The sequence below is a fragment of the Ascaphus truei genome, chromosome 4 (genome assembly GCF_040206685.1).
Source record: "Ascaphus truei isolate aAscTru1 chromosome 4, aAscTru1.hap1, whole genome shotgun sequence".
In the NCBI taxonomy this organism is placed as follows: domain Eukaryota; kingdom Metazoa; phylum Chordata; class Amphibia; order Anura; family Ascaphidae; genus Ascaphus; species Ascaphus truei.
Window position 1 is genome coordinate 232,754,044 of NC_134486.1, and position 27,845 is coordinate 232,781,888.

Below are 27,845 nucleotides of genomic sequence, written 5' to 3' on the forward strand. Positions count from 1 at the left end.
TCAGCCATTTGTATTTCCGAAGAGAAGCTAAAAATACCAGCACATTGAAAGCTAAATCTCCCTGGAACTCTGGGTTCTTGGTGTTGAGAAGAGTACAGTTCAGCTCAAACTTAGGCTGCGCTTATAGTGCCTTGTGACGGCGACGCAATGTCGCTCCAAAACAAACTGACTCCGCAAGCGCTTACAGTAAGCGCGACGGAGCGTCTAAAAAATTTGGAAGCGGGTAAATGGTTTTTTTTTTTACATTTTTTTTATTTAGAGACAGTCGCCACATGTGACTGTATCTAAACCAATCAAATTGCGTGGGCCGCCCCCTTTTGTGACGTCACTGGCGACCATCGCTAAAAAACAAATGATAACTTTCGCTGGTGGTGACGTCATCGTTTGCGTCGCCGTCGCCAGCACTATAAGTGAGGCCTTACCCTCCCAGAGCCAATTTTGATAATGGCGGGAGGGATTGCTGCTTTAAATGTGATGCAGAGAAGTGAGTGAGAGTTCAAATGATAAACTACTTTCCAGAAACAGTGATTACAGCAAAAATTATGCCAATATAGTATCCAAAACCAGGTTGGTATTCAATTGGAATAGCTCTTCAGGGACATTTGTCCATAAAATGAAACAAGAATTGGTGCACAGCTCCCAAGAACCACATAGAGGATGGATAAAAGAAAAATGCAGATAGTGCAATATGTACAAAACTTATAAATGAAGATGGAAAGCCAGGTAAAGGGATGCACTCACATAGTGAATGTCAAACTGAATCTCATCAATGAAACGCATCTTCTCAGAAATCTTGAATAGAATTGTTCTCTCCCATTTGAAAGAAACCAAGGACATTCTTCTGAAATTAGAAGATGTCCATATTGATGAAGAAATGTATTTGGTTGGTCTCGACGTTGAGAACCTATACACGAGCATACCACACCAAATAGGTATGAATGCTATTACTCATTTTCTCAAATCAAGAAATACCGAGGCACAATTACACAACCAATTCATCATGAAACTACTGGATTTCACTCTAAGTAGTAACTTTTTCATTTTCAATGGAAAATATTATCACCAAGTCCATGGCATTGCCATGGGGACCACATGCGCTCCCACCTATGCTAATCTCTATCTAGGCTGGTGGGAGGAAGTTGTGGTCTTCGGCGAAGCCCTGGATATGTATGCGGACCAGATAGGGATCATTATGGGGATTAACCAATGCGGTTGCATATTCTTTGCAACACGCCCCCCGCTCCACCTCCGAGAAGGGGTATTTCAATCTAACTTACCGGCACTAGGTATAACTCCTTCCCTTTGAAAAAGTGCTACTTTTTGGAGCGACACGATTGTCAGGGTTTCGTCGACGTGTTGACGATGACATCAGCTGTAGGAGATGGCTGCCGACTGAATCACAGACGCCAAGAACCGGTTGTATAATATCTCTCATTAGATGAGACTTTGTGATCATAATACTTAGGCTTTAATGCTATACACTTTTCCTGCTTTATTTTGTAATTACTGTAGCTATCGGACTCTCAAATGGAGTGAGTATTGACTGATATTGCAGCATGGTCGCCTTAGGCTGCGCTTATAGTGACAGCGATGCAACGTTGCGTCAAAACAAATGCATTGCCGCCGTCGCGTGCGCTTATAGTAAGCGTGACGCGACGGCTTGCTCGCGATCGCTGGAAGTCATCTCAATTTGATTTTTTTCCAGCGACTGCAGCCTGACGTCGCCATCGCCGGCACTATAAGCGTAGCTATAGTAGGAAAGGACACAATGGTTTTAGTGTATAATACATTCTCTATGCTAAATGGTGGTGTAGCTAATAGTCACGAATATTGTATAACTACCTAACCAGTTCAAGGGCGATGTTGTGGCAATATAAAGAGTACTAGCAGGTAAAGTTCTCATTGGCACATTGGATACAAGTATAAGGAAACAGTTACTAAATGGGTCTCTCCTGCTGACTAGCTAGCCACAGCTGATACGGCTGACTGTGATTAGTCTATTTCCCTGCTGTGACTTTTCACGGAGCTCATGTGTATAATAAGTGTATGAGCCGAGAGCCTGAAGAGAGGATTTGGTGGATTATCGAACCCACATTTAATGTGATACCATACTGAGTGTCGTATACACTGCTATCACGATCTATTTTACATGGCTATTGCCAAGATCTGTGCATCCGGTGAACTTACTTATTGGGTTGTATTGTATGTCTTTATGTATATATCGCCATTAATGTACATAGCGCTTCACAGAAGTAATACACGTGGTAATCATATTAATAACAGATAATATAAATAACTGGTCATGGGAATAAGTGCATCAGACATAAAAGTAACATTAAGGAAGAGGAGTCCCTGCCCCGAGGAGCTTACAGCCTAATTTTATTAGGTATACCCCTTTGTGTATAACAAGTCACCATTCTATCCCACTTTTGGGATATTTTAATTATTTTATCTTATCACCTACTATGCACTTAGATAAGTTGATTAATAAAACTTTATTATTTTTTGGATTTTACCCTTCTCAGAATTTAAATCTAGAACTTAGTTTATATCAAGACATTTCATTGTTCAATACTAATTATTAATGGTAGAGTGCAACAATAGGGGTTTCTTTTGTGATCACTCTTTGATCATTTGGTATTGATAGAAGAGATTAAACAGAAACATAGCATAATTCTGTAAATCATTTTTTATGTAGTAGCAAATAGAGCGGATACACTATCAAACATCAGAGTTAAAAAGGCATTGGAGCCCGCAGGCTGAATGAGCAGACGTCTTAATTTCCTCTCCATTCACCGTCCTTGTTCCTCATCGCAACGTCACCTCCAAGGATATTCTTTCGGGGAGGCATTGTAAGCAGAAAATGGATGGTCTGTTCAAACAGCAGCTGCTTACAAGTCCTGTTCTGGACGTTTGAATAGCCCTTAACAGCACTATGTGCTTCACAGGAGACATGCTTCCTCAGGCACCCTATTCTATTCAAGATTTCTAAGAAGATTTGTGTTTTTATTGAGGGGTCTGATTTTTATATCCACTATGTGAGTGCATCCATTACCTGCCTTTCTATCTTCATTTATACATTTTTGTACATAATCTATCCCCTATATAGTTCCTGGGAGCTGTTCTCCAACTCTTGTCCATAAAATGTTTCTCCAAGACCATGTGGAAGGTCTCTTTGATGGAGCAGCACCTCAGATGTTACAAGGAGTTTTATTACTCATTTAGGTTGACATTTTTATATATTCACTTTGTTTCACTTATTTCATCTGCCACATGTTGTCACTTGTTTTTTTTATTTATCTTGAGGGTTCATGTGCTTTGAACTCTTTTTTTTTTTCTTTTTTCTTTTCTTGTTTCATTGGCAGAGTAATCTGAATGCACTGGATCATATTTTGTATTCCTTTCAGTGCTGATGTAGCCAGCAGAATTGAAATATATACTTCTCTTTTGTGCTGCTGGCAGAGCATGCAACTTGCACATCTATTGACATCCCCTTATTTACCCAAGCACAAACAGTTGCCAGATAATTACAGGCGGGTGGGCTGGTGCATGGCCAACAAGTTTGTGAATGCAAACTTGGAAAGTGACCCGAGGTTTCAAGTTTCATTCTGATGGCAGTGATTTTTCAAACCTTTCCGTTCTCTTGAGGTGGCCCAGGAAGCTTTCAGATCTTCATTACAAGAGTTAATGCTATCACAAATATCAAAGTGAATCTCATGGTTTACCATGTAACTCACTTATTAGTTAAAACGAAAGCGAATCTGTGATTATTCTATCACCTGGATTCAGATATATCTCGTTATCACAGAGTTTCTATAGGATTCAATGTGCAGTGTTGTTGCAGAATATCAGTTTATCCCACCATAATTCCCCAGAGGAGAAAAGCCTGCAGCATTTGTATATGCTGTCAATTTACAAGTGATCCATTGTGAAAAGAAAAATCACATGAAGTGTTGGATTAACGGCAGCCTCCCACTGCTTCTCTGTCCTGCTCAGGAAATGACTGAGCCCCATATCGAAATCATGCTATGAGCTCTCATACCTACACCCCATTACCTGAACCTGTGAGAGGTTTCAATGGTTTCTCTGGTTTTATTTCCTTTTAAGCCTTTTGCCAGTTTGCAGGTCCCTGCGGCCACGTAGGGTTACAGTGCTACTTGTGTTTTATATAAGCGTTTCATTCACGTAAATTTAACGGTAGTACAACTGGAATCGTAACCTCTACGTAGTCACTTGGTTGTGGTGGGTGTAGAATGAACGGACTTCCATCTGTGTAATTTTAGCCCTTTGTAAAGTCCTAAAACTATTCAGAAACTTTGGAGCAATCACAAAAATAACATAGTTGTCATTGCTTTGTTTTCCTTTTGCATATTGCTTAACCATCCTAAAGTTACATGATTGCGGCATCACTAGAAATGGAAGAGGAGTCCTCTTCCGTTTCTCTGCGTTTAATATAGTAGGGAGCGCGGAACCAGATCTCCCCTGGGGAAACGAGCAGAAAATGCCATGGCCACTGCAGTGCCAGACGTTATGACACAGTGGCTATGGCTTAGGGCACCTAATGGGTTAAAGTAGCAGGCCTCGCTGATTGCTTTAAGAGGTCTTTCCCTTTCTAACATTTTTTTATTTTTAAAACGTGATGCTCCATTCAAGAGAGATATATAAGCGGTTGAAATATAAGGTGTCTGGGAGGTTGAAATGGACCTTTACCCATGGGGACCTCAAAAGCTAGAGATTAGGACAATCATGATTTTTTTTTTAAATTCACACAAACTTTTTATTTTAAGAGCAGGACGTGCTCAGGAGGGCATTTATTTGAGTTAATTTTATATAGGCTTCTGGGGGGATTGCTGCTTTAATCCTGTTTTTTAATTCTTTAAAACTTTTTATTTTTGTGATCAATATTGCAAACTTAAATTGGCATCTAAACGAATTTCAGAGATAATTGGAAATAGCAACAAGAAGCCTCTGAATGATAAGGGTTTTCAAAGTCCATTGAGAGAGGGCGTGTCTGTCGATGTCATCAGATCCTCCTCCTTCCACTCTGGTGTAACAGATTTCACAGCTGCCAGATTGTGATCTAGCTATATTTGATTGGCTCTGTGGTTTTCATGAGCTGCATAATAAAAGTACCTGTAAGTAATGAGTCCACATATTCATTTTTTTATTTTAGCTATACCTATATCTCTTTTCTATAATCTTGTTTTAAATAACCCCCCACTCATATTACATGCAATCAATATTTTAATGGAAAAGCAGGCATACTGTATGTATACAGGATTGTGGAGTTGAAAGTCCTAACTTCTTTTGAGTTAGGCCAAAGTGCATATATTGTTGCTGCAGATATTTTATAGACGTCCTAGGGGGAGATTCAGTAACCTCGGATATGGGTCATCACCCTTCCATCTCGCATTAAATTCCAGTTAACACAGGGTTGTGGTGCGATAACCCATATGTTACTGAATCCTTGCAATAGTTTTAGTCCAGTGGTTCCCACCATGTTTTACACTGCACCCCCTGCTAGAAAATTTGCTCAGTGAACCTCCTAATTAAGAAATCCTATTGCCTACTCTACAAACTGTTGCTAGCAACTGTATGACTGATCCCAGGCAGTGTAACGTCCTGAGCTTACTAAGTGCGCATTCCCCACACTCGGGAACCCACTAAACTGCCTGGAATCTGCCATTACATATTATTTGGGGCAAACCCCTTGGAGACATCTCCAAAACACGTGGGGGTTCCCAAACTTCCTGTTGGAAATCACTGTTTTTAATGTATAGACATAAACTATAATTTGAGAGGTATATAGAAAGGATGTGGATTGAGGCAAGCATCTTGCAATGTAAGCCCTGTAATTTGAAAATATAGCAAAAAAAAATTGTGGACTCTATAAAAAGTAACTACCAAATATTTATCATGGAATTCTTTGCCAAACTCCCCCCTTATTTCATAGACCACAAGGTGAAAAACTATAATCAAAGTGAAGGGTTTTGCACTGTTGCAAAACAAATGATCACAATTCAAATAGAGGGGAAAGTGTGTAGAATTTAAGTTACATCTTTAGTTTAGCTAAATAAAACAAATCGGATGAATCCATTGGATATTTAGAAATATTTCAGATGAAACTGCAGAGACAAACAGGTGCATTTCTTATCTTTAACACGCACACAAAACGTGAAGCACCTGCCAAACCAGATGACTCACTACTGGAGGCAGTGCTAAATAAAGGCTTCTTCATGAACACACTGAAACCTGATGGCTTGTATAGGACTGTAGCTCCAGGCTTGGGTGCTCCGATAAAGAGAATGTTGAATATCTATATCCCCTCTGGCTACTACAGATGAGCAAAGCCATTATTTTTAGAACCCAACAATCGGAAAGCGTTTGAATTTTAGCTATGGCAAAAATCTTTGTTCCCCAAGCAAGACCACTTTGGTAGGCGGGATTGTGCAAGTTGCTGTCTTTTTAGGATATGACACTTGAGTAGAATAAAGGATGAATCTTCATCAGAACTAGGCAATTACCTTGAAAAGGATGCTTGCTTTGGAGAACAATATGGACACCAGGGCCAGCCTAGGTCTGGTGGCCAGTAGAAAGCCACAACGTCATCAGGAGAATATTTTTTTTTCTTTATTCAATCCATCAGTACATCCAGTACAAAAATTAAGTCCACTTGACAAGATGTGACTTCAGTTCTGTTTTTCTATACTTATGGGTGTGTGTGGTGAGAGAACGTTTGTGAACCCCTTAACATTTTACAGTGGGTAAGGGAAACTCCCTAATTGGGTGCTCTATATACTCCTAGTGTTGCTGTATTTAGACATATGGTATTTTAATTGAGCAGGGTTACCTCCTTATTATACAATATTTGTCCAACATAAAATCCCAGCCTTGAGAGAGTAATAAGGAAAACGTAGATCATAGAATGAAGGGAGAGAGCCATCTAACCTGCTCCGGTGAGTCCGTTGCTCCACCTGGCGGTCCCTCTTTGGGCCGGCTATTCAAACCTCCCATTCAGTAATAGAGTATAGAGATGTGTACTCACAATTCCAATTCAAACTCTTCTGCCTCTCCAGCTGGGGATAAAGGGTGATCCTGCTCCACTGCGTGCCTCGGTTCCAAGGTAAGGTTGTTAGTAGGAGTGTAGCTGAACGAGCACTGCAATTAGAATAGGCTGGAGGCAAAGTGCTGTAGAAAAAAACTTTATTGCGGCATACAAGCCAGATTAAAAAACATGAGGAGGATCCTCTGTTGAAATATGTGAAAATCCTATTAGATCTTGATCGAAGTCCTAATAATAGATAAAGATAACCTCATCAAACAAATGACACAAACATAGTACTTTTTCAACATTTATTTATCCACAAATGATTCAACATTCAATGTCCATGTTTGAAAATATATGTGAACCTTTTAGATTCAGTACCTGGTGGCACCCCCTGAGCAGCAATGACTAAAACTAAACATTTCCTGTAACTGCTGGTCAGGCTCTCATATCAGTTTTGGGGAATTTTGGCCCATTCCTCCTTACAGAACTGCTTCAACTCGGTGACATTTGTGGGCTTCCTTACATGTACAGCTCACTTCAGGTCCTGCCACAACATTTCAATGGGGTTTAGGTCCGCACTTTGACTAAGCTATTCTAAAACAAAGAATTTCGTCTTCTGCAGCCAGTAATTTGCAGATCTGCTAGTATGTTTAGGATGATGGTCTTGCTGCATGACCCACTTTTGCTTAAGCTTATGGATGGATGGTATGATAATATCCTCTAGCATCTTCTGATACAATGCAGAATTAATTGTGTCAATGATGGCAAGCCGCCCTGGTCCTGAGGCAGAAAAGCAGCCTCAAACCATCACACTCCTACCACCATGCTTGACTGTTGGGATGAGGTTCTTCTGTTCGAATGCAGTGTTTTTGCCAAGCATAACGTTTCTCATTGAGGCCAAATAGTTCTACCTTTGACTGGTCTGTCCTGAGAACATTATTCCAGAAGTCTTAGATTATCCATATGTGCTCTTTGACGAACTTCAGACGGTCAGCAATGTTCTTAGAGGTTTCCTACTGGCTTTCCTTCCATGAACACCGTTGTTGTAGCATAGCATTCATTCAGGTGATAGAATAATAGTGTTTGTATAATGAGCTGTGATTTCCAACCTGTTCTTATCACAAGTCAACATTGCTTCTGGTTTCATGTTTTTGCAGGTTAGCCCCAATGCGGCTCTACACCCTCTCCAAACGCCACTTTGTCTTCGTCTTTGTAGTCTTCTTCATATGTTTCGGGCTGACAGTTTTTATAGGTGTAGCAGGTAAGTGCCCTTCTTAATGCTGATTTTATCGGGAAAGGTTGTAAAAACGGTGTGTGTGCATTTGACTTAAAATTGCAACCTTTCTATCCAGACAGTAGTGTATGTATGTATGTATGTATGCACTGCTTTAAAATCCAAATGTGCACATCCATAATATTTTGAAAGAAAAAAATTAATTTAAACCTTAACCAAACCATATTTTATATTACTGATTAATATTTAATGGATTTACATCTGTTGAAAAAGCTGTTCCTTAAACCTGTTGCAGCTGATGTTCCCTACTATATTTTTGGTTGCTCAGTAGTGTATTTTTGGTGCTAGGGAGATGTTGCTGTTCAGGGCAGTCATCTCCTTAGATTTAGTCTAGTTTTGTTTGATTCTGTTTCCTTTCAACACATTTCAGCACTCTCTGCCTTACTCCTTTACCGAAGAAAACTAGTAAATGTACTTCTCCCATAAGAAACGGCTGTTTCATTTCCCACCTGATACGCTCTGGGCCGTAGCAAATGATCGGATGCATTGTAAGGAACCCCAAGTCTCCCTAACAGCGCGTCTGAGATCAGATGCATTGTACATTTTTCTGTATTTGGTACCATTTTTAAATGACCTGAAAATTACAGGGGACACTTAAGGGGTGCCCGGGCAACCCAGGTGTCGTAGCAACTGCTATTGAAAAACCCATGTCTTGAATCTTGGGTCTGTCTCTGCAACAAGGTAGAAGAACAGGCCAAGCCTGAAGTGGAACATATCCCTTTCTTTGTGATTATTGTGACAGCGATGGAGGATGTGTCATCTTGATCCTTCCTGGTTAAGCCACATTCTTCTCTGCTTGCCTCCAACATACTCATTGGTGTATATTTTTTCCTACAGTGTATATAAACCTTCAGTATGAGCTATGGCTTTAATTCATAATCCTTTTACTGCCTTCTAGCTGTGTAAAGGTGAATCCAGATTGGGTATTGGGGTGGTAAGAGTAGTGGTAAATGCGGTGACCTTTAAAAACTTTCAAATCCTTCAGAGCAAGCTGAGAGGAGAGTATGTCAATATTGATATGATTGCTAAGGGAACCATGGTTGTATTACATGTACAGTATTTCTACAGCTCCTTCATATGTTTTTGTTTTTTTTTTGCGTTTTGCCTGCACTACCTGTACTAGAGAAGTGAAGTCTCAGTGGCCAGCAAGTGGAGAGTTCACTAATGAAGCAATAGTGTTGCAGTGCCTGGCGGACCCTATTGACATGAAAGTGGTTAATGTTGTATTTATGGCGGTCTACAATGAAGATGTAAATATGCATACAATTTCTACCCTGTTTTTCTTAAGGCAGCTCCTGTTCTTTACTTTGAGGTGCTGTCTGCAGTGCATAATGAGACCATCACTGCAGTGCATGTGTGAGCCTTTGGAAGCGTTCCGATAATGAATGTTAGGACACGCGCCTCACTTGCACAATGTGCCACTCCTCCGTTTCTTTCAGACCACTTTGTCATACTCCTGGCCCTCACTCTTCTCGCAGCATCTTTATACTCTAGTGGTGTGTTCCAATCCGTAGGGAAGATGTTCGTATTCCAGGAGAGAACAAGAGGCCAAACCATAGAGAAGATAGAAGTGATCAGAAAGTTAAAGAAACATAAGTCAAGGAAGTTCAAAAGAGAGCCTCATCATTTACAGGAACAGTTCCTCCTACTGTGTTTTTATTTTTTACTGCTGGGTAGCATGGGGTCTCTCTGGAGTTCATTTCATCTCCGGTGATCCCTCTACGTCCTCAGTTACTTACCTGGGAAAGGGGCTGCTAGTAGAATCCGCCGAGGAAACAAAATGGACGATTTGGTCGACTGCCTCACATGGGCCAATTGCAAAAACACATCATCCACCCCAGCTTCCTATTTGCCCATGTGATGTGGGAACACCATGAAGGAACTTCTCCTTTAATTCTTACCCTTTTGTATAGGCTTTCAAGAAGTTTAAGGGTTAATTCAATAACCTCCCCGTTATTGTGTACATGTTTTATAAAACTAACAGGGAAAGACGGGCATTTACGATATACAAATGTAGCAGGTTTCATTGTTCCCACAGATACCTCAAAATACACACGTACTGAATGCCTTTGAATATCACAGAGTTTACGTAGGACTCAATGATAATGTTTCTGCAGAATAAAACTGTATGGAAATGGATGCCACAAAAATGGAAACCATGAAGCTTGCTACAGTATATCTCTATCTGAAAGCAACAATGATTTGAATGTCCTTAATTAGTAGCACACACTTGATGGTCTATGGCTTCTCTCTGTTCTACTATTTGTCTGTGTGTGCGCTGCTGAATTCTTGTAATTCTGGTATCCTGACGCTCCCTGTTTTAGGACCAAATGTCATTGAGGCTAAGCCTGTGAGATCTGAGGCAGGTAACAAATCTGAGGTAAGTGATTTTGTTTTGAAGATTTCCTATTGCATATAATATTCGTGTCACGTAATCTAATGTATTGAGCATATGCATTTACCATACTCCTTTGGACGCAGTCTCAAATAATCCAGTTTAGGGGGAAAAAAAGGTATGACATTGGCTAAACGAAAGTGAAGGCAGCATGTATACACATGACGGTGAGAACCAGATTATACATTGTCTGTTTCGTGAGGGAGTGACATAGCCAGGGTATGGTCTAATCAGAGAAGGCCCCCCAACAGACCCCATTAGATTCTCCCTTCCCTACTGGGCATTGCAGTGCCACAATGAATTTGTAAGCGTGACTTTACCAGGCCTGGTTGTGATGGGAAGAGAGAGGCTTCCAGCCACTGCCAGGCTCGGGAAATCGTGTCCCCAAACTGATTACAGCCACGTAAATGCTAGCCTTTCTGACAGTGGGACATGCTACTCTTCCTACGCGTCCAGTAAGGGATTCTAAAGGAGGAGGAGGAAAGGCTTGCCATTGTTTGAACTCCCAGCTGACCCCACTTCTTTCTCTAGGTGCCCAACCACTGGGCATGCCCTTGATGTGGTGTTACACCATGCTGTGCAGACATTGCAGTTGCAACCTTTTTAAAATTCAGGGATATTTTGTCTACTATATCTATATCTACTGCAAAGTATTTTAAATACCGCAGGCTAGTGTGCTGGTCACCACCGTCCAGAATAGAAAAACTGGAATTGACCACATTTTCTTCAATTGCAGATGAAGAACAAACTCTCGCTATTTTCAATATTTACTGTATATAGTCTTAATTTTTTTTTTTTGTTTCCTTTTAAATTCGTGATTTATTCAGTACACATTCTTCCTGTTTGAGGGACGCAGATTTTTCAATGTTTGTCCTTCTATATTCTTTCACAAGATAGGGCACATTAACTTGCAGTCACCAGTACTGTCCACCTACAACCAGCAGCTGTGGCTAACATGCGGGATTCAGCTAGACAAATCCGATGGTTAGTACTTCTGATTTTTCTTTTTATTTGTTTATTGATTTGAATCTTGAACTGATATGTTCTGAAAGTAAATCAATTGGGAGGGCTGTTTAATATGTTGTAGATAAATCTGCTCAATTATATTCCATTAGGTTCATACAGATGTCGTAGGCTGCATTTTCCCCTCTGTTATAATAAGTTGGCTATCTTACGGTATTGAATATACTATTTATACATGACTATTTGTGCTTGTCTATCTTATTTAGATATACTGTACTAACAAACTGTATGTTTACTATTGGTTTATTTCTTAATATCCGGTATGTTAATATCTTATCTGTCAGTCCTATATATGTGTATGTCTGTTGCTGTTGCTAAGCTGAATATTCTTCTTTTCTATAGTAATATCTAATGTTTGTTTATGTCTCCTATTACAATGTGTTAATGCTTAATTTCTCGATACAAAGTTCCTTCTGTGCCGAGTGCTCTCACTGCCGTCATTTGTACAGTTGCTGCGATGAAGAATAAATTGCCCTTTGCGGATCTTGCATTTTCCTGCCTCGTCCTCTGAAGATCCAAATGCAAAGATCTCTGGGAAAAGGAATAACGCACAGAGAAGGAGTAGACCAGGGGCAAGTATATCAAATGTAGTGTATTATAGCACAAAAGGTGTAATCTGTAACTTACAAATAAGGAAAAGACGGAAGAATGAACGGGAACTGCACGATCAGATAGTTTGTTAGTTGAAATATAGTCAGGACGTTGTCCACGTGTCCCCGGACACGCCGGCCTTCGCTCTTCCAAATAGTTTCCCGCGTGACTACATCCACAGAACGTCACGTGAACTCTATGCGTTTCGCATCAAATGCGTATAGGTTACATTACTTTTTGGTGACGGGGACTTCGTGTTCGCCGTCTTTTACTTATTTGTAAGTTACAGATTACACCTTTTTTGTGATATAATACAATATTGTTGATACTCACCCCCTGGCACGCTTCTTTTCTGTGTGGAGTTCTTCATTTATCTTGGTCCAGAGTCCCACTTGAAGTACCACTATTTTATTTGCTACTTTTGACAGTCCCCCTCCCTATTTAAATAAAACTGTATTTATTTATGGAGGCTTCCTTCCAAAGTATAGATGGGTGTATAAATAGCTCTATAATACGGCATGTATAAGCTTATAGAGGTCCATTTTAAAACGGACATGAAAAGGTGACGTGTGCACATTTGCATGCCATTACCCAGAATCCCTGGCTGCAGTGGAAGCACTGTATTCTAAGAGATAATGGGGAAAGTCAGGTTTGTAGACCTGTCTGAATCTGTGCACAAGTAATCTTTTTATTTGCTGTAAAATATAGTCAAAATGGCCTTTTCCCTATGTGAATCCTTTCAATGCCAGAAAAACAGAGGCATTTTCGTGTATATCCATATATGTCAGTGCAAAGTTCTCCCTTGGAACAAGAGCGTGGGCTTTCTAATGTCCGTGTTGTCTGAGGGGTGCTGAGGTTATAAGTCCCAAGTCAACCAGTAGAAGTATATCTGGCACACATCTTACTTGGATGAATATAAGGCCAAGGCCCAATTTTCATGTTCCTTAAGAGCACTGCCCACCACATTTAAAAAGAAATATATGGATTGGAAGCAGTGGGTCACTGAGCTGAACCTTGTTAATTTCAGCTCTGGCAAACCCCTGGTTCCAGAGGATACATAGCTCTTGAAGGTAGTATTGATACTGTCCCCTCCAAGAGAAACAAACGTGGTGGTTTAAATCTCCCCCATTTTGCGGACCAATAGAAAACTGCAACGGAATCCAACACTGTTTCCGATGTGACCAGGGGAATTTCAACGTGGAAGCACGGGCGCCACCTTTTCCGGTAGCACCTTTTTAACCTTTAAATCTTCCTGAGCAAGCGTTTTTCCAGCATATTGAGCAAAGGCCATAGTGAGCAACATTAGTAGGGATTCTGCGGTCACACTATTTAATTAGGAGCAGCTGCCCCCCCTCCCCACTAAAATCTGACACAGATAATTTAGAGTTCATAACCTCTTCTGATTTAGTTTATGCTGAGATCTGCTGTGCTACCCTTTGTTTTTCAGCAAATGTATTTTTGTCCGTTTTCTACCTGTTGTTGCTTTCTTTATTTATTTTTATTATTGACGGAGGATTTAAAAATGAGTTGACATGGGCGTGTGTTGACTGTTCAAGGTTTAATCCCTCTCGGGATCATAATGCCTTTTTACCCCCCTTTTATGTATTTAGCTTGTAAATGTGAGGGGGGAGGGGGGGATTTCATCTAGCTAATCCCTTTTGTGTGATATCTTATCAGGCTGAAAAGAGGTTGCACAGGTAAATCTCTCCTTATCTTTATTGGCAAAGTAACGGGGATTGAGGTTGATGGAGAAACACACACTCATTCAGAGACCCAGATAAAAATGCAATTCTAGAGAAACAAAAACAGCAAAATGTCTTGGATTACAATTGTTGAGGAAGCACATTACATTTGTGAAGTTTTTATTTTTTACCACACGTTTTTTACTTGCTACCAGTGATTGCACCTGTAAATATGTGTTTCCGATTGGAATACAGCACCTTTTTTAACGGTCACTCTCCTCTTTTCATACAGACTCCAGCATCAAAACCAATTTCACGATGACCGTTCAAATACACGGTGTAACCTCCGAAGCAACGGTGACCTTTATTAGTAACCAGGTTCACACTCGGTCCAGGGTAATTAGCTGTGCGCTGGTGAGTTTGTCACTTGCAAGGAGCTTTTCATTCCAGCTAAATTACCATTCTTTCCATCCTATGATCATTTGAAAATATTCCGCGTATTATCAATAGAAAGTGACAGATAAACCTTCATTTCTCAACTTATTTCATTTGGGAAGTATGGGGCAGGAAGACACATTGAGCACTTGAGATGGGGAATTACCGCATAGTTTTTGAGCTAACAATGTCTGAACGTGTTGAATAGACGACTCAGACTTGAGTGAGACATTGCCTGCTGTGCTGTTTATTGTGAAGAGATGCATAGCACTCCGTACAGTGTGTGTTTTGGTCTGGCACTCAGCGCAAGGCTGAAAATAATTGTTCCTTTAAGTTGTAATCGTGCGTTTCTTGTCATCCAATCTCAAATGAAACATCCGAAAACAGATCTGTTGCCTGTTCATTTATTTATTGTAAAGCATATAACAATAAAGATTAATCTACAGGTACAGGCCAAACTAAAAACATACTATGGACGGAAAACGGTAAAGCATTCTTCATCGCTCTATGGCAGCGGTGCGCAAACTGGGGGGGGCGCGCCCGAGACTTTTCTTGGGTGGGCGCGGCGTTTACAAAGGCCCCGCGCTGAGAGCATCTTCTCTTACATGTGGGCCTAGTGTAAGGAAATAGCAAGAATAAGCTCTTGTGGCAACCATTGCCTATACCTCGCACCCATACGTGGCAGTTATGAGGGACCTTCTTACTGCTTAAGCAAAGTGCCACTAGATCTATTAAAGTAAAAACATACTAGCTCAGCTCTTGTGAATTGCATAGCCTTGGCACACAGGTCTGTAGCTGGGCTTCTCTCTTACCATGTTCTCTGGTGAAGATGTTTGCATTGTTTTTACCTTTGTCATGCAGTTTTATTACAATTTCCTTCCCCCATTCTGAATTGTGGGTGTTGTATGAACTTACGTAGTCCATTCTTACACAGAAGTTCCCACGGGCCAGGAAACTGCACATGTATCTGTACTTGCCAACACAAATCTCCAATCGCTAGACATATTACTGTACATGAATCGCACAAGATTAAACAAAATTAATTAAAACTTGAATGATTCAGTGCCACAGGTGCATGCAACTAATTATTGTTGGATGGATTGCTCTGAAGAATACTAAAGCGCTTACTGTCTTCTTCCTCCCCTGCTCATTTTTTTTCTTTTCCCCCTTTTCCTTTTTTTTGCTTTTAATTCACTCTCTGCCCCTCTTTCTTCTTTCTATCTCCAGCGCTTGCACTCTTTGCCCTGGGTTACCTTCTGCGTTAAAATCCTGCACCCTTCCAGAGAGGTCCTTTTTAAAAAAAAGTATAATAATAACTTTATTTCATATAGCGCGTTTCTCCCAATGGGACTCAAAGCGCGCCACAATTACAGTGCAGCGTGAAGTACACAGCTCATTGGAATGTTACAGACTCCCAGACCAGATGATCTTACAATCTGTTTTTGGTGCCTGAGGCACAGGGAGATAGTGACTTGCCCAAGGTCACAAGGAGCTGACACTGGGAATTGCAGACTCCTCTGATTTAAACTCTGTCTCAATGCCTGTCTTCAGTAGCAGATTTCCCATTAGGCCATGGGCGGCAAAATTTGGGGTGGCAAAAATGTCAGCCTCCATATGCATTTGCCACACTCTCTGGTCTAATTGGAATGCACTTACATGTGTCCTGCTGCCTCCCTGGTGCCGCCCTCTATCTCCTTTGGAATTCCAGCGTTAAATGACTCTGCGGACACCCCAACGTGACGTCCCACGTCGTCGCGTTGTCATGGTAACGCGACATCATGATGCCTTGTGCCGTCACGTTGGGATTCCAAAGGAGATGGAGGGCGGCACTAAGGAGGCAGCAGGACACATGTAAGTGCCTAGGGGTGGCAGATTTTCAAATCTGCCACTACCTGTCTTAATTGGGATGTTGGACTGGAATTTGCCAGGGTAAGTTTAGCTATGGTTTGTGGCTTTTGCTCTAGGCCAACAATTAAAATGGATAAGAGACACTCGTCTAACATTAAGAATCTCTATTTACATTTCATGTGTTTCATTTATTTTGTGGTTATTCTGATGTGGGGGCATACAATGTGTTCAAATGATGCCATGGAAGTGTCTTAGAAAGGTTGAATTACAATTCAAATGATAAAACCTAAGTACCGTAGCAATATTCCTGATTAGATTGAAAAAGCTGTGTGACTGCTCAAACGTTTTTTGTTTTGTTTTGTTTTGTTTTTTTAATTGAATTTTTTTTCTATGTTTTGCAGAAATGTGATGAAATTAATGTTGTTCATCTGGGCTACCTAAATTACACGCAGTATCAAATTACTGTTGGCTTTGAAAACCTAAAAGAATTGAGATACCGCATCACAGCAGTGACTTTCACAGTGAGTATTTCACTAGTTGTTATTTTTCATGCTTTATTGATGGAACTGCCGTGGCTTCAGTTTAGTTTTTCAGTCATTAACTTCTTTGATGCCAGAGGGCGGCCCAGCAGCACATATATTCACTATATTTGATTTGCTAAAATAACCTTGCATGACAGTGTACTGTATAGTTTGTTTGGTACATTTATTCATGGGCTTGGCAAAAAAAAAAAGCAATGCACGAAATTCCAACGTTTCAGTCCCAACAATGGTTGGTTCCATTGTTGGGACTGAAACGTTGGAATATCGTACTTTGCTTTAATACAATAACGGATTTACCTTACCATAGAGAGAGAGAGAGAGATATCTATCCATCTCTTTATCCATCTCTCTCTCTATAGCTATCTCTCTATAGCTATCTCTCTTTGAAACATCAGATTCTCAGGGGCTTCTGTATCAGCGTGCAGAATAACTTACTTTGGCGCACTGCAGCAACTTTGCGCCAAAATGTTGTCATGTGGTTTGTACCAAACTTTTGTCTCCAGTTTCTTGCATCTGGTGCAGATTTGTAAGCAAGAAAATTAACATCACCTCAGACCTGACAGAATTTTTGGCTCAGGTTGAGGAAAGGTAAAGTGATGCAAAGGTGCTGAGTTTGCTACATCTCAGAATCGGTGCGCCATATACCGCCTCATTTTCGCACTCTCCAGAAACAAGCTGACACAAATGGCGCAAAGTTTTCAATACTTTGGTGCAAGGAGACGCAACACACAAATTACACAATATGCACCAATTTTGCTCCAACATGACCCCTCTAGATTTATTTTTACATTTTTTCGTACCATAACAGAAAATAAGTGGTTGTTTATGCCATTCAGACCAGCACATTTGCGGCAACATCGGTTTATTATCTCTTAAAATAGTGGAACGATTCCTTGATCACATTAACAATTCAGAAAATACAGTATTTATAGTACAGCAGCAAGTAGCTTTGTTTTTGCTGCTAAATTGCATTCATGTGCATAGAACTTCCCTCTCTGAGAACAGGTGGTAAATATTTTTACACATTATAAAAAGAAAAAAAACTATACATGCCATGTACACTTAGCTGTGCGTAGTTATTATTGATCTTTGGTGTAAAATATATGCGTGGTTGAAGTGTCTAATTGACATTAATGGAACACAAGATAAATGTCTTCCAAAAACACATGTTCCTTTGTTCTAAACCAGTATTTAATCAATACATAGGGTAGTTAAGCAACAATTTATTTACTTATGGTCCAAATAAACTTGGCATTTAGCACCATAGAGGTCTGATGCTTCTAAACGCAATTTATTTTGATGTTGTGAAATATACATTGCTGTGTTTACGGTAGAAATTGCAACCATAAGATTAATAGCTCAATACACGGAATGATGGGCAGCCTTCACTTAATGATACTGACCTTTAACATAACAGACCTTTTATATTGGGCTCATAGACAGAATTGTGTGACACAGTCCAGGGTTTTCCCTCTGCCTCAAGTAACTAAAAAGACAAGATTTTACTGTGCTTTTTGCAACGTACACTTGTATACACATTTGTGGCACAGTATTTGCATATGCTGCTTATGTCTTATGATAACTACTGAATAACATTTATGTGCCAACTTGGAATTGAAGAATGTATGTTGGTCAGTGAGAGTAACACAACCATTGCTGTTCTCTGTACTGTGCAGTAATGGCTGACCGGTCATGTAAATGATGAAGGCATTTTATTCTAAATTATCTTTAAAACTGTTTATTGATTTTGTGTTTTTGTTCCCTTGTAGTGGAAAATATATAACTCCACTTTTTCGCAAGTGGAAATTTGGTTTCGGTTCGTGTTTGTGGTACTCACATTCATGGTGACGGTGAGTAGATGCACTTTATAGAAGAGACATTCTTGGACGCCAAATGTAGTGTGTGTAACTGGATACAGACGAGAGAAAGACATAGAATGACTCGAACTGCCCCACTTGAACCTAGGATGCTCCGATTTAGTGTACGGATCTTTATCAAAGCTGTAGCACCAAACCAGACCCGTAGCTTTTCTTACTTGGACATGACTCTTTTTAGTTCTGTTACTGCACACAAGAATTGTTGGTATCAAACAGGACACCAGAGTGTGTGCATTCATGTTTTGCATACAAAAAGATGAAGAAAATATATATATATATATATATATATATATATATATATATATATATATATATATATATATATATATATATATATATATATATATATTTTTTTTTCTCTCAAAAAATAAATAGATGATACCGTTCTGTGGCTAACGAAATGCTTTATTTGTGCGAGCTTTCGAGATACACTGATCTCTTCTTCCGGCGATGTTACAAAATATATATATTGCAGAATAAATGAGTTCTTCAGTATTAGGTGATACCTTTTTTTTATTGGACTAACAATTTATGTCATAGGACAAGCTTTCGAGAGTTCTCCTCTCCTTCAGGTCAAGCAATACTGATATACAAAGGATTCAATGGCAAAAACAGTGTAGAGAGAGGAAGAAAAAAACCCAGATATTTACTGTAGATAAGGTAGGGTGTTAAGTGTTTGAAGCCAGGGGACAGTGTCAAAGAAAGGTGGGGAGGGGAAGGGATGCTGGGGGGGAGAGCGTGTGGATAAGAACTGAGGCAAGCAGGATAATTACAAACAATTTTGATAGGGTTTGAGAAAACCCAGGTCCGCATTAAGTCCTTTGGTTTTGGTGTCAAAGAGTCTTATCATTCTGAGTTCAAATGTTTTCCGTTCTTGGGTGCTTTTAAACATTCCATTGTGGATTTTGATTTTTAAATCATTTATGGAATGATCTGGTTGTGAGAAGTGATGTCCCACAAATTGTTAGTCCAATAAAAAAGGTATCACCTAATACTGAAGAACTCATTTATTCTGCACTATCGCAACTGGACTAACACGGCTATTTTCTTATATATATTATAAATAAAATAGTTATGCCTTGGTACAGAGTGACAACCCTCTCTTTGACACGCCGTGACTTTCTTACTGTAGTGCATCCATCTTGTTTTGTTTTCTCCCTCCTCCCCAGAATATTATTATTATTATTATTATTATTATTATTATTATTCATATAAAGCATTGTAATACCTTAGTCACCAGTTCATAATTACTTCTAGTTTGCTTTTCCATTCATGCTGTACTTGCTATGGGTTTCATTTTACAATATTGCACATACTGTGAACTTGTCAGGATTTTCTTTTCTGAGACCATGGTCCATATATACTAAGCTGGCTTCTGCCAGACGCCACCTTCTGGGTTTGGGAGGTAACTTAGCTCAATGGGCTTAAGGTGTGTTCAAGCGCTGGATGGTGTCTTATGACAGTAGAATGCTAAGTAAACATGCGCCAATATCCTTATCCTTTGTATTCACAGCTTATTCATTATGTAAAAAAAGGTTACTGAGCTTCCTTTGATGGCATGGACCAGGGGTGCACAAACTTTTGCCCCTGCGCCCCCCTGCCTATTGTCCTTCGGTGCTTGCACCCCCCACTCTTCGCTCTGTGTGGCGTCAAATAACACGTGGGGTCACGGGACCCACAGTGTCATTTGATGCCACGTTGGTATGGCACTGCGCGTATGACATCACGCTCCATGATGCCGCGTTGCCATGGAGACGCTTCCAGACGCCGGCTGAAGCAAGGTAAGTTTAGGTTCCAGAGGCCTCACGCAATCCCCCGGCATGTAATTTTAATGCCTTGGGGAAGAGCACGGGGCCTCTGCAACCGCCCGCTCCCCCCCCCTAGAAAAATCGTGCGCCCCCTAGTTTGTGCAACCCTGGCATAGGCTGACATTTTATGTTGTGACTAGGGGGCTGAGAGTGGTGAAGCTGCCCTGGGTGCGGCCTGATAGAGGGCGCAGAAATCCTCCCAGATGCCTGTGCTGCCGCAGTGACTTGACCGGTTAGTCACCCCGACCAGCAACAGAGTGCTTGGAAGGAGAGTGGAGGGGTGGAGCGAAGAGCGAATGGTGTGAGGAGGGGGGGGGGGAGAGCGGATGGGGGGGAGGAGTGCAAATGTTGGGAGGGGAAAGGAAGAGTTACAGAGAAGAGGGACTTGCAGGGCCACCTTCAAAGGGGGAGGGAACAATCCCTCAACCCTCTCCCCCCCCCCCCCCCAACAACTTGGGGCCTGGTGTTGGCTTTGTTCTATAAATTGGGCGAACGGGGGACACAGTTGGTGGAACCTGCCCCGGTGCAAAAATACAGAGTTTTGCCTCTGGTTGTGACCATACACCGTGCAAATGCAGTTGGCTTTTTCTTACTCTTGTAATTATGCATAAACCAAGAAGTATTTGAATGTTAAGCAACCTGTTGTACAATTTCTTTTTTCAGTGCTTGTTTGCCCACTCCCTCCGGAAATTCTCCATGAGAGACTGGGGAATAGAACAGAAGTGGATGTCGGTCCTGTTACCTCTGCTGCTGCTTTATAATGGTATGATATCACTTCCAGAGTTAAGTATATGGCTTACGCATTTTGCAACCGATAATGTTAACGAACATGTTGAGGCACCTATTGGGGAGATTTAGGCAGCATTAGAAGTCGCTCAATCCTCTGAACCGCAGATGTATTAATTTCTTCTTTCTTGTGATATCACAGACTTTAGTTTGGTTTCGAGCCCATTCATTCTCTCTGGGTAATACCTAGCATAAAGTGCATAGGAGCATTGTTTGCTCTGTGTATGCGTTATATAAATAGACATACATCTCTCCAAACCTCTTTGCATTGTTTAAAGCTTCTGAATTATCTTCGCATTTACAGTAGGGTCTAAAATTCACATCCATATGGGAGCACTGGCAGAATACACTGGTCCAAAACGTTCTTCTTGAGGCACAGTGGAAGGTTCCGTTTCTTTCTTCCAAATGCTTTCGATCCCATCTTCATTTTCTTATTAATATCATTCAAAAGGTCCCCATCTATTGTTATTTTGCACGCCAAGGTAGACATAATCTTCAACTTCTATTTAGATTCCATTTATTTCAATCTTTGAAGACTTGATACATTTATTGAACCTCACTTGCATCTCATTGATATTTATATGGATGCCCAAATTCTTACTTGCTTTGGCAAGTTCTCCAATTTGTTGCTGCAGGTCTTCTGGGAATGGTGGTAGTCATCTGCAGATTGTAGGTGACTCAAATATTCACTTTGGATTTTTATTCCATTTTCTTCATAATCTAACGTCCAGAACAATTCTTGAAGTGTTGCAGTAAAAATAACTTTGGTGTCATGGTGTCTCCCTGCTTTACTCCCTTTCTGATCCTCACCTTGCTTGTATTTTCATGTAATCTAATGGTGGATGTGACATGCTCGTAAATATTCTTTATAATAACAATGTACGCTTCAACATTTTGTGTTCTTAATGAATCTAGGACCGCTGAGATGTAGACCAGAATGAATTGGTTTTTCATAATCTATGAATCCTAAGCGGAGTGGTAGATCATATTCGTTACTTCAGGAGAAATCAATTCTTGTACGACTTGTATGTGGTCCATTGTGTTATATCCAATGCGAAATCCTGCTTGTTCTCTAGATTGGGCAAAGTCCATGGTCTGTTGTAGCCGATTAGTGAGTATCTTCGTAAAAGTCTTGTAAGTGATTGTGGTAGACTGTGCTTACAGAGGCCCCATGCTCTTCACCGGCCCAACTTCCGTAATCACAGTTTAAATGTTGTGGTGGTTAAATTAACCACCACAACATTTAAACTGTGGTTGCCGAGGGAGAGCACAGGGCATTTGTAAGTGCCATCATCTCCTCCTTCTACCATGCCTTTATGCGGGGCTGTCATATGGCATAATTACGTGATGTCGCACATCAAGGCAAGGCGTGGTAGCAGGAGGAGATGCCACCTCAGGAGGAGGTAAGAGGCCCCGTGCAGACACAGTGCACCGGGCCCCGCAAAACTCCCAGCCTGCCCTGCTGATTGGTCTGTAGTTCTTGATGTCGTCTTTGTCTCCTTTCTTGTGGATGAGGATAACTATAGCATTACTCCATTTCTCTGGAATTTTCCTGTAATTAGTTTTTTGCAAGGATTTTTTCTACTTCTCCAGCTACTTTCAAAATTCAGTTGTAATTCCATCTTTCCCCGGGAGCCTTCTAATTCTTCGTGGATTTTATTGCTTTTGCCACTTCTGGAAAGCACATGGTACATTTTGGTGGTTTCTTCTTGCTTGTCCTCTGCTGGATTATTCTCTGTGTTCGCATACCATTTCATGTAAAAGCCCTCAACTCTGTTTATTTGTCCACAGTCTTTTATTCTTGATCCATCGTCTTGTTTGAGTGCAATGATTTGCTTCTTTCCAACCATAAATCGTTGCTTTGTCTTCTTTAAACTTTTGTTATCTTCAATAGTCTTCTCCATACGGTAAGTTACATTTTCTTCCACCTTAAGTCAGCGGTGCGCAAACTTCTTGAGCTGCGGCCCCCTGCCTGGGAGCTGAAGCGTTCGCGCCCCACCCCCCCCTCTCCTGATGGCTCGGTGTCAAATGACATCGCGGGTCATTTGAAGCCGCGTTGCCATGGCGACACGTCGCCGAAGACCCGGCTGGCAGCAGGTAAGTGAGTTACAGAGACCTTATGCCTCCCCCGGCATTTAATTTAAATGCTATGGGGAAGAGTGCGGGGCCTCTGTAACCTCCCGCGCCCCCCACAGTTGACGCACCGCTGCCTTAAGTGATACGTTTGTGAATTATCTTGCACAGCTCTGGATATTTCATTTTTGTTGTCGTGGGATCGCTTCATTTCTTGTCGTCTCCTCATTAATTGTTTTGTCATCAGATATTTCTTATCCTGTTTTTGTTGGCGATTCCTCCAGTTCGTTTCTGTGTTTTCAAACTACAATCTTCATAATCGTGTTAGTGTCCCTGTGCACTGTAAACAAGCTGAAGCAATTTTTCAGTTTTAGTTTAAATTCTCTTCTGTTATTCTTGAGGTTATTGATGATGTTTTTTGTCTTTTTAAAAAAATAAAATAAATCCGTTTTCTTCTTTCCAACTTCGCATTCAGATGTAATCTGCAGCGAACCAATCGGTGATCATTTCTTGTGTCAAACGGACTGTGCAGTCTTTTTAGTTAGCATATAATCCATTTCCTTCCTGACTCCATTGAGTCCATTTTCTATTTGGATTTTTCCTGAAGAATGAATTCATAATGTAGGAGTTTTCACATTTTTGTAAATTTTACCAAATCTGTTCCCATGTTCATTTCCTGTTACCGTAACCATACTTACCAACTGATGCTTCGGCTTTCTGATTAGAACCAATAATTGTAATCTATCATAATGATTTTAAGGTGACAATTTCCATTGTTGTTAAATTGGTTGATTTCATGGTAGAAGTCTTCTTCATTGTCTGCCTGACTTTGGTAGAGAATACTGTACACTTGGATTATTTGACGCCTGTATCTTTGTTAACTGAATGATTCTGGCTGCTTTTTCTGATTTGGCTTTCATACTCCACTAGGTTGTTTCTGCATTTCTTGTTAACGATGAAGCCTACTCCACTGATTCTTCCCTTATCTGTACCTCTATAATACAATAGATGTCTGCTTTTGAGCTCCATGAGGCCTTAATCTTTTCTTCTAACTTGATCAAGGCCAAAAATATTCAATTTCATAATTTCAATTTCGTCTTCCAGTTCTTGCAGTGTTGCTTCACTGGAGAGAGTCCGGCTGTTGTGGGCAGCCAGATTTAGGTTTGAATGACAGTGTGTTTAACCTCCAGGGGTTCTTGGCACCCTCTGCCTTTCAGCCTTCGGAGAATGAGGACATTGCTTTTTGGTGTGTTCCATACTTGGGGTTTGAGGCCTTACTTGCCATACTGACCTAGTTTGCATGTAGGCAAGTACCGTTCCCATTTTAGCCGCGTATGTTGTTCAGGGCTTTCATAGTAAGGTTAAACCTACCAGCACAAGTGCCACTATACTATCTTCCTGAACACCTGTTGTCACTTTCCTGCGAGCTTGAGGCAGTGAGATAAGGATTTGAGGGAAAGAGGTGTGTGTGTGTGTGTGTGTGTGATAAAAAGTAGAATTGTTGCAATTGTACAAACTTAATAATAAAGTGGCAAACAATTAGTGTCTTTGTTTTAAACTTCCTTATTATATAGAAATGCTTTTCAACATCTCAGGTCAAGTCTGCAAAGCTTATTTTCTTGCTGGATGTCTTAGGCTGCGCTTATAGTGCCGGCGACAGCGACGCAACGGCAACGCTGACGTCACGCTACGGTCGCTGGAACAATCAAATTGAAGTGACTGCCAGCGATCGCGACCAATCCGTTGCGCCGTCGCGTCGCTCCTACTGTAAGAGCGTGCGACGGCTTCAATACATTTGTTTTGAAGCGACGTTGCTGTCGCCTGCACTATAAGCGCAGCCTTCTTTATTCCAGTCAGGATTATAATGAACTGAACAAAAAATATTTTGTGCTCCAGCTTCATTTAGCCAGCAGAATTGCCAGGTGTTCTACATTTAAATTCCCAAAAGACATCTCGGCATGGTAAGGAAGAAAATCAAAGTTACACAGCTGAACAGCTGCTTCAAGTGCATCACTGAGTATTGTTAATTATAAGATGTACTGTATAGAACCACACATTAGGTAGAATTTCAGATGGACTAGTTTAGTGAACAGGAATCGTTTTGATTATGATAGTGACATTTTTTGTTTTGCCTGCTTCTTACAGACCCGTTCTTTCCCCTCACGTTCTTGGTAAATAGCTGGTTTCCTGGCATGCTGGATGACTTGTTTCAGTCACTTTTCCTGTGTGCGCTGCTGCTCTTCTGGCTGTGTGTTTATCATGGAATACGAGTGCAGGTAGGCAACTTAAAAAGAAAGTGTCTTTTATTCAAGCCTGGAAACAACTTTAATTACTGCAGCAGTCGTCGTGTGCCCTTTTTTTATTCATGCGAGGAGCCATCGGAAACCTTATCTGCTTAAGTTCGCATATTACCCAGAAGTCATTATTCTACTTGTAGTAATGGACTAGAAGTAAGAAACATTGGCCGGAATTCACTAAACACATACAGGTTACTGCACCATTATTCCGCGTTACCTGCCATTGATGTGAATGGCAGTTAATGTGGGATCACTGTCCCCTAACTCTCATTGCGGGTTAGTGAGTCTCCCCCATTCTGGTGGATGGAATTTCTACTTTAAGCTTCCAAATTCCTGAAAATAAATGTTTTGGGCCCATCCTTACTAAGTGGTGCTTTTCCCTCTGACACATTGCAACTGCAGGAAATACCTTCTGGTCTATTCAAGCGAAAGGGCTGTGAAGTGTCTTATAATAGAGCACCACTTAGTAAGGATCGGCCTCTGTGTATGTTGTGTTTTATATGCACATATCCATTCACTGTCTCTCATGTGCTTTGTAGCATAGGCTTGAAAGGGTATGTGGCACTTTTGTTTCTACACTATCTTTCACATTTTATATAGTCTCTTGTGACATATGGCACCCTGCGAGCATGCGACCTGCATACGGGGCAAGGGTTAATACTGACACTCGCAAGCGCTCTCACTTTTCACCTCCACAGAGGTCCGTCAAATGGAAAATATCTCCTCTACAGGACCAGGGTTAATACTCGCGCTCGCATGTGCCCTGCCCTTCACCTCCGCAAAGGACCATTGGATGAGTTAACATCGCCCCTAAATCTGTCACAATATACCACCTTCACGAACAGCACACAAGTGAGCTTGTGACTTGGATATGCAACCAGGGTTAATACGCACGCTCGCAAGCGCCCCACCCTTCACCTTCGCAAAGGACCCTCGGATGAGAACATTAACCCCTACTCAATTGCAAATCATATCTATCCACTGCCACCACCTGGGGGTATGCAAATATTATATGATGTAAAATTTATATTTGCCAGGGCCCCAGGTCCCTGTTTATTTTAGAAAAAAACTATGCACTTTAACACACACGAGTTGTAGCAAAATGTGTCCAAAAAGTTAATCCTCTCCCCAGAGTGTGCAATAGTTCATTCAGAACTCAAAGCATTTCTTATTGTGTGTGTGTGTGTTTGTGTGTGTGTGTGTGTGTGTGTGTACATACATACATACATATACACGTACATACATATACACGTATGTATGTATGTACGTAAGTACATAAAAAAAGTGGTGGTTTTCAGCCGGTTCGTGCGAACCTGTACCTAGAATTTCCCATGTTCGCCGAACCGGTGTGAGAAGGGAGAGAGCAACTAGGGGGTTGGGCAGCTTGATCCATCCTGATTGGCTGCATTACACAGTAGCAGCAAATCAGGAGGAGGTGGCAGGAGTCTGGGGATGGAGCCCAAGAGCGGAACAAAAGCATGCAGCAGAGAGGTGAGGCTGTGTCCTTCCTCTACTTGTGTCCGGCCTCTGTCCTGGCTGTGTCCTATGTGTATTTGTTCTGTTTTGTGTGTGTGTGTCTAGCTGTCCAGTGTGGGTGAGAGAGGATGGGGGTGAGAGAGGATAAAGGGAGGGGGGTGAGAGGATGAAGGGAGGGGGTGAGGATGAAGGGAGGGAGGGGAGTGAGAGGATGGTAGGAGGATGAGGGGGATGAGAGGATGGAGGGGAGGATGGTAGGGGGTGATGAGGGGTGCAACAATATTGGAATTTGTGGGAGAAGCATTAAGATCAGTATTGCTCGCCATGTACAGTATGACTGCAGGTAATTTATTTATAAATGATCTGACCATTACGTAATTTGGTCTAAATTTCACTCCCAAGCATGCATCAATTTGCATCAATTTGCTGTGTTCGACAAACCTATAGATCTGCACGCCCCGGGCGAGTGGATTTAACACCGTGGCAAGCTCCTATTGGCCCAAGCAGCACTCGTGTTTTTTTTTTGTTTTTTTTTTATTTTCCCCCGCTCGCGCTGGAGGAAAAAAAAAAAAAAGCCGGAGGCGGGTTCATGTTGCTGCAGGAGCTTACCCCATCTCCGGCTCCCTGAGCAGTGCCCTCCCTCCACCCCCGCCTCTCTGAGTACGTTTCT

At 41.2% G+C, this 27,845-nt stretch overlaps 1 protein-coding gene across 2 annotated transcripts in view; it reads left to right on the top strand.

Moving 5' to 3' along the window:
* TMEM181 (transmembrane protein 181) overlaps positions 1-27,845 on the top strand; it is an 83,335-nt gene that overhangs the window by 29,074 nt on the left and 26,416 nt on the right. For both annotated transcript variants that reach the window (XM_075597001.1, XM_075597002.1), the window contains exons 2-9: positions 8,206-8,309; positions 10,667-10,722; positions 11,631-11,721; positions 14,326-14,447; positions 16,718-16,837; positions 18,628-18,708; positions 21,207-21,306; positions 25,548-25,678. In XM_075597001.1, the coding sequence (XP_075453116.1) occupies positions 8,206-8,309; positions 10,667-10,722; positions 11,631-11,721; positions 14,326-14,447; positions 16,718-16,837; positions 18,628-18,708; positions 21,207-21,306; positions 25,548-25,678 (805 nt within the window). The remainder of the gene's footprint in view (positions 1-8,205; positions 8,310-10,666; positions 10,723-11,630; positions 11,722-14,325; positions 14,448-16,717; positions 16,838-18,627; positions 18,709-21,206; positions 21,307-25,547; positions 25,679-27,845) is intronic.